The following is an 8247-nucleotide window of genomic DNA, read 5'->3' as shown; positions in this document are numbered from 1 at the left end:
ACGCGCTATCTCAGAGTAAAATCAATCAAATATCATAAATTATATCATGTAAAAATTTGTACCTAGAGAAATTTGAAATGTAATGTCATAAAAGCAAATATTATAAACTTTAATCATCGGCAAATAAATTTTCAATCAATCTGCTTTCTTTCTCTATCCGTTTAAATTTTAACTAGAAATACGTTCTACGCCCCACGTTGGGCGCCATTTGTTAAGATTGTTTATTTTGAGTTCAAACTTAGTTTATTGAGCCAATAAAAAAATTACAACTTATCTGTTATCAAAAGTAAAATAATCCTTATATTACCTGTGTTCGATGGATTCAAAAGATTTTCTAGTTGTCTTTTATCGGGAGAGAAGAAAGGATAATAATACAAATATATTATATTACAAAGATTTACGTTTCTTTATTTTATATGAACGAATAAAACAATTATTAAATTCTGTCGTTATCTTATCAATCAGCATACAAGAAAATAAATCAAATTATTATGATAATAAGATTATAAAGCTACATACATTTATATTACGTGAAAAACCAATTTTACTTAAAATTTTCTTTACTTGAAAAAAAAAGAAACCACAAAACTTTAAACTTTTGATTAGCCTAACAAAACCTCAGTTCTTAAATTTGAATGCTAATGACCATGATGTCGAAACGATCCTTCACAGATATAAAATTCAATTGTACAAACACTTACAGTTTATTTTCTTCTTGAGTTGTATGTTGGAACATACCCAGAAAAGTCCAGTCTCCTCAAAGATGTGATCTCCCCTTTTTGGCACCTCGGCTCCTTCTTTACGTCTCTGCAAAACCTCCTGCAGACTACACAAAAAACACCTTATTCACTTCTCCAAACTCCGCTACTTATTTATGACACCAGGACCTCCTTTTGTCAACTTGATGCCGTAAGAATACTTTCACATATACTTTATAAAATGCCCACGGTAGATACAAGGACCTCTTTTAATCTACTTGTTATCTCCTTCTTCAAACTATTCACTTCTTTTCGTTACGCCGGTATCCAAACTCACGAACCACACCCTATCTTGAGACACACGACTGATTCCTTTCGATGACCAAAATATGACTGACTTCTCCTGTCTCATCATCGACTCCCAAATTCCCATTTAAAAACGACCGTCCAATCAAAAAGCTTAAATTGTGTTTACTATGATATTGGAAAAGCCTAATTTCGGTTTCGGAGAAAACTAAATAGCTTACTTTAAAATTGGTTTTTTTTCAATATATCATTTATACATATTTCAAAAGATTAGAATATGGTCATTTAATACTCGACTCTACAAACAATGAAGAGATTAACTTACAGGTAAAATGTCTTCTAATTCTAAACAAAGGTTTTTTGATAATTTTGTTTGCAACGGAAACAACGAAATTTCTATTCTTATCTACACTAAATCTTATCTTAAATTACTATATACAATTTGTCTATATTGATATCTTGAAATTTTATTTCGATGGACCTTTTTATTTATTTTTCTTTGGTTGGGAAAGAAGAAACATAACAATATATATATATATATATATATATATATATATATATATATATATAATATATATATATATATATATATATATATATATATATATATATATATATATATTTCACTCTGGGTTTGACTCCGCGTTGAATTATGGTGTTGACAAAAACCATTATTTTGACTAGGTTCCGCCAAGCTCACACTTGCCATTGTCAAGTCAGGTAGTGACGCTTCTTGTTGATGCTTGGAGTAGACTTCTTGGGAGAACGAAAAACGCTGTACGAGAGACGTATGTAGTATTCAAAGAATCAGCTACAAAAATAGGTTTAATTATTAACACCAACAAAAACGAAGTACATAACAATATGCATAAAGCAGTTAACGAATCTTTATATTTGACAGCACTTGTTAACACTAAAAATAATAGTAACGCAGAGATAAACCGCAAAATTTCAATGGTGGAAAGTATATTTCAGTTATATGAAGTGGATAAAGATTAAAAGAGTACTTTTAACCTGATGAGTGTTTGGAATATATATATATATATATATATATATATATATATATATATATATATATATATATATATATATATACAAATATATTGTTATGATTTTAAGATACCCAAGGTATTCAACAATGATAATGACATAATTTTCAAAACAAGTGATCCTGTATAAAGGATTCTGATTAAATAAATTACTTATAAAATTCTTTAGTTTATTTAAAATTTGAGGAATACCAAGAAGAAATATATATAAAATACAACTAATCCAGGCTCCATTCCAGATCAAATGGAATGTAAAACCAATGGCGTGATACAGTTATCAGGCTCTGCCATGTACTAAAATATCTAGGAGATCATATCTGATAGTATCATTGTCAACTTTCCATCCAGCAATTCTACATAAAAAATATTATTGTAAGTTAATTGTTTCATGTCGACATTTTTCTTAACTATTATGGTCTGCAGCCATCTTTTTATCTTTGGGCCTTCAGCCCATTCAGTTAATTTTGTTTGGGCCTTCAGTCACTTTTCTTCTATATTTTCATCCACCTTGTATATGACTTGCTGTAAAATAGAGATAAGTCTATGAATTTATTTAATAAAATGTTTATTTAAATTGTTGTGTTATGCTTTGATCTCCTTTGTAATCGTTCTTGCTACCATTGTTTGTCTTAGGGATTAGCTGAACTACCTCTTCTTAGAGATAGATAGGGTAAAGATCTTCATAATTGTCTTCGTGATGGTGAAGAAAAGGTACTTTAACTAAATTTAACCTTGTGTGTACAACACACGTGGGTAAAACCTCACACATTGGCTAGAATATTCTGAGAGAGAAGAAAAGGACCAGATAAAATGGCTTGGTTCATTCCGTGACAACTACATATTGGAATATGTAAGGTATAGTTTTCTTTTGCAAGAAATAAAATTAATGTGACTTTCGTTAGTGCAGTGAGCTGTGGATAAGAGTTCAAAAAATGTTAAATTTGTAAGATTGTCACAACAGGCAAAAATAATAGTAAATTATAAACAGCTGTAAGGACCGAAATTGTTTACATTGAAATAGACATGTCGCACCACCAAAAAACTACCCGTTTTAAGAGGTTTGCGTAGGATGGATTCGGTTTTATTTGCTTTTATTTTACACAGAATTATTTTACATTTACTTAAATATTATTATATACAATAATAAAAAACTTTCAATATCAACACACTAACATGACATTAATTGCCTACTTCATACTGTCTCTTTTTCATGGCCTACCACCACTACGCCTTTCATCCAACAAATTGTTCTAATAGGTAAAGGCAATCTCTGACATATACATGACCCACCTGAGGAATATTCTGATAAAGTAAAATATTGCTCACAAAATCTAAAGAGACATACTACAAACCATTATACAAAAAAAATTAAAAATTGCCCGTCCCGTACGTGTGATTTTTACTTCAGAAACCTTTGCACTATTTGTCGAAATACTGACTTTAAACACTTCCGCACTCTCACAGTATCCGTCTTCTGAACTGGAGTCTCTCGCAGTCAATTCAGGAACATGTGGGGTACCATTTAATTCACTGTCATCCTTCATTGACGTCTTCACAATATTCTGAAGCTCGAACTCAGGAACAGTACAACACTAGTGGTTAAAGACGCTGGACAGGTCTCAATAAATATTCCTTAGCTGTCTTAACTTTGCACAGTCGAACACTTCCATCTTCACCAGGAAAAAGTTCAACAACTCGTCCCATAGGCCAATCTAAACGTTTACTGCCATCGTTGCCGACAAGCACAATTTCATTAAGAGAGATCTGGCGGTGAGTTTTATTTGCGCAAACCAGTTTTAACTGTCCAAGATATTCCAAACGGAATCGCTTACGAAGTTCCTCTCGCAAAGTCTGAACCCGACGCACTTTCCGACACAATGAAGCATTGTCTATAGCATCACAATCTGGTAGCCCGCAGTCCACCTGATCCCGCAAAAACATCGCTGGTGTCAAAGCAACTAACTCTTGAGGGTCCTCGGATAAATACGTTAATGGTCGCGAATTAATTATTGCCTCACACTCACATAACAAGGTTAGCAAAGTCTCATAGTCCAAACTGGTACGACCTAGTGTTTTTCTCAACAACTGTTTCATTACACCAATGAGACGCTTCCAGAATCCTTCCCACCAAGCTGCTGTAGGTGGATTAAAATGCCAACGAATACGTTGCACAGACATCTCACGAGTAATAACGTCCCAGTCCAAACATGATAAGGCATTTTTAGCACCCACAAAACTCGTACCGTTATCACTATAAATCGTTTTCGGCCTTCCACGACGAGACACTAACCGGCGTAAGGCCTGAAGAAAATTAGAAGTTAATAGCGAACAACAGAGTTCTAGATGAACCGCCCTGAAAATCGAACACGTGAACATACAAATCTAAACTTTTTCACCTGTCTTAAGGAACAGCGGTCCCGCAAAGTCAATACCGGTTACTTCAAATGCTACAGCGTCACGCACTCTGGTAGCCGGTAAAGGAGGAGTATGAACTGCTAGATGCTTTCCAGTGTACCTCCGGCACAATACACACTTGTAGATAACGGATCTTACACTACGTCTTCCTGAGAGAATCCAAAACTTTTCTCGGAGCAAACTTAAAGTACCTTGGATCCCAACATGACAAGACTTTAAGTGATAATGCCTAATTAACTTAATAGTTACCTCATGTTTAGATGGCAGTACGACTAGAAAATGGTAATACTGTGTATCTTCTCTGTTACAAACTCTAGATCTCAATGTAATCAAACCCCCTTCTTCATAAAATGGGTCAAGATGATTAATCCTTTTATCATCCACACCTGAAAAGCTTTCATGCTGCACTTTTGTCAAAATAAATTTCTCTGCAGCTACAAACTCTTCAGAAGTCAACTCACCTTTATACTTCTGGTCACCTTTGAGACAATTTTTTACAAAACGTTGAATCCAAGCCACCATTCATACCATCTTAGTATATTGTGAGAATTAGCTAAAATGCCAGTCACACGAATTATAAACATTAACAAGAGATGTCACCAAAGTCTTCCTACGCTTGTTATTAACTTCTTCTTCATCCCAAGTAGCCGCACTAGATGGCCACTTATCACGGCTTTCATATAACCACTTCGGCCCCTCGCACCATCTTGACTGAAACAAATGTCTACAAGTGCACCCTCTTGATGGCAAGTCTGCAGGATTTACCGATCCTGGTAGGTGACGCCAGCTTTCCATTGAAGTTAAGTTACAAATTTCTTTAACTCTGTTCCATACAAAAACTCCCCATTCTTCTTGGCGTTGTATCCAGGAAATAACAGTGCTTAAGTCACTCCAAAAAAAGGATTCTATATTTCCGGGCAAGTTCTCTGCAACCTGAACATACAAACGGGCACTTATAGTTGCAGCTAGCAGCTCCAGACGTGGAGTAGTCATTTTTGAGGTAGATTTCTTAGTTGGTGCCAATCTAGCTCTCGAGGCCAATAGAGATACAAATACTTTACCAGAATAACTTACTCGCAAAAAGATGGCACAAGCATAGGCCAGTTTGGCTTGCATCACATAAAACATGGATACTTAAATTTTGTAATGTCTCACCATTCATATGTACCCATCGAGGCAATTCAATATTCTCAAGATAAGGTAAATATTTCAACCAAATTTTAAACTCTTCAGAGATGACTTCATCCAGTGGTTCGTCTTATGCCAAGCTCTTCTCCCACATATTTTGCAACATGAGTTTGGGCACTAATAGAGCTGGACATAAATATCCAATAGGATCAAATACTTTCTGGGCTATAGAAAGGATTCTACGTTTAGTCACTACCATATTTTCTAAGTCAGTGTCCTCTCTTAAGAATTTCAAATTAACTGTCAAAACATCTCGTACAGGATGCCAGTTCATACCAAGAACAGGACATATCTCTTCAGTTCCACTAACTTCAGCATTTCTTGTACGCTCCCACCCTCTTAGTTCGAACTTTCCCTCTGCCATAATTGCTACAGACTATGTAATAAACCTTGACACCATCTCTTCATCAGGTAAACTTGTAACACAGTTGTCCACATAGAAGCTTTGAATTAACCTCTTCACAACCTCTAAAGTATACAATAATTCTGATGTAGATCCAGGTATCCTGCTAAGTGGTACTCTAGTGTCATTCCTAATAAAAATGGACTACTGTTAACACCGAATACCACACGTTTATGACGAAAAACTACTGTCTGACCTTCTGTGTCAATCCATAAAAATTAGAGAAAATCGCAGTCCCTTTCATGCACACCTATTTGTTGAAATACTTTTTTAACATCAGAAATCACTCCTATTTTGTTTTCTCTAAACCTTACAAACATTGAAGGAATTAACTGAATTAGATTTGGACCTTTCTCTAAACAGTGGTTAAGTGAAGATTTATTTTTTGAATGTACAGATGCATCAAACACTGGACGTACCTTGGTAGTACTTTTTTCCTTTACCACTGGGCGCTGAGGTAAAAAATGTCCTAGACTGTTATTAACATCATTTAACTTTCCAACTAGCTCAATTATACCATCAGTTTGCCAGTCAGCAGAAACATCATCATACCTTTTAAAAAGACCATCACGTTTCAGCTTTTGAAGAGTGGAATTTAGTCTTTTCTCGGACAACTCACAATTACTGGGGAGAGGAGGGTGACCATCCAACCAAGGAAGACGAATTTTGTAGCGGCCCATCTTATCTACACTTACAGTCTGCATAAAAAAATTTCTAGCAGCTAAAGCAGCCTCCTCTTTGGTATGTCTATCTGTAGGCTCTTTAATACCAATTGCTTCCAACTCCCAAAGCTCACTTAAGGAAGCATCCTTTATTAGAAGATTCAATGTGGACATGACAACATCAGAATGTTTACTACTTGTAGGTATTTTTCCCATAAGTGTCCATCCAATGAAAGTTTCTATAGCTACTAGCCCACAATCTAGCTTATGACGACCCCCTGTATACAGATAATCAGTGACATCTGCTCCCAGCAACAGTTCAATTATTGGTCCAGGTTGGAGATCATAAGATAAATCAATATTAAGGTTCTTGGCTTGTTCCCTCCTTGGACCATGAAATACTGGAACCACATCACTACAAATTGTTAGTTGATCTAAGGCCTCAAAAGAATATGTAGAGTTCTTACCCTGTATTGTGACTTCATAACAGTTATGAGAGTTTGCAACATCTGACTCTTCAAACAGACAATTAACAATTTTTGCTTGTCGTTTAACTGGATAACCTAATTTTAAAGCTGTGTCCTTTAATATATATGATCTTTGTGACCCACTATCAATTAAGGCACGAATAACTCTACTGTTACCAAAGATACCAGTTAAAGTGACTCTCAACGTTTACAAAAATACATGACCTTTAGTTTGGTTAGTCAAAGCCTGGTCGTGTATGACATCCTTAGAAGACATGTTCTCATTTTGACTATTACTATGCTTACCTTGACTTATTGTTAAACTGGGGCACATCAAGACTACATGAGCTTGGCTACAGATAACACATCTTAGCCTTGTTTTACATCTTTTTGTCTGATGTCCTACTTTTAGACATCTAAAACAAGCCTTCTTCTCAATGAGAACATCCCTTTTTTGAACAAATGTAATTTTTTTGTGCCTTAAAGCAATCTTCACTACCATGTGTACCTGAACAAAAGACACAAGCTGAAATTTCACAATTAATTAAATTAGCAGCAGTTGGAAAACCTGATGATCCCTTGACACTAGCTTTAGAGGATGAAGCCACTTCTTCAGACAATCCAAAACCTTCAGCAGCTAAAGCAATTCTTTGTTCATTTTCTACTTCATTTCTGAGGAAAGTCATCAACAGTTTCAACCTGTTTTCCAATGTCCCATCTCTACAATCAATATTTGTGGAGCGTTGCCATATCCTAAGCAATTCCTGAGGTAAACAAGATTCGATTATTGGAAAGAGCATTGCTGAACACTTCTCAGATGTGATACCTAATGTCTCCAGTGCTCGCAGTTGAGTTTCAATGCTGTCATACAGTTTAGATATATCAATCTTTTGTTTAGGTGCGGACTTACTCAAAATGAGTTTAAGTAACTCTCTAATATATACTTCTATCTGTAAGTCTTCTCTGCCAAACCTGCTTTGCATACTTTCCATAATTTTACTATAATTGTCAGCCACAGCTGGATAGCTTCCTACTAGTTGACGTGCTCTACTACCTGGT

General features: G+C 35.2%; 2 protein-coding genes across 2 annotated transcripts; both read right to left on the bottom strand.

Moving 5' to 3' along the window:
- Positions 1-3652: 3652 nt before the first annotated feature.
- LOC140432117 (uncharacterized) lies at positions 3653-4231 on the bottom strand. The gene has a single exon (XM_072519954.1). It carries the CDS (start codon positions 4229-4231, stop codon positions 3653-3655), a length of 579 nt encoding a protein of 192 aa, XP_072376055.1.
- A 204-nt stretch (positions 4232-4435) lies between these two features.
- On the bottom strand, positions 4436-4990 carry LOC140432116 (uncharacterized). The gene has a single exon (XM_072519953.1). The coding sequence runs from the start codon at positions 4988-4990 to the stop codon at positions 4436-4438; it is 555 nt and encodes a 184-aa protein (XP_072376054.1).
- Between the last annotated feature and the right edge of the window lie 3257 nt (positions 4991-8247).

The sequence above is a fragment of the Diabrotica undecimpunctata genome, unplaced genomic scaffold (genome assembly GCF_040954645.1).
Source record: "Diabrotica undecimpunctata isolate CICGRU unplaced genomic scaffold, icDiaUnde3 ctg00002869.1, whole genome shotgun sequence".
Taxonomy (NCBI): domain Eukaryota; kingdom Metazoa; phylum Arthropoda; class Insecta; order Coleoptera; family Chrysomelidae; genus Diabrotica; species Diabrotica undecimpunctata.
The sequence above is the reverse complement of the archived record's forward strand: the minus strand, read 5'-3'. Positions and strand labels throughout refer to the sequence as shown.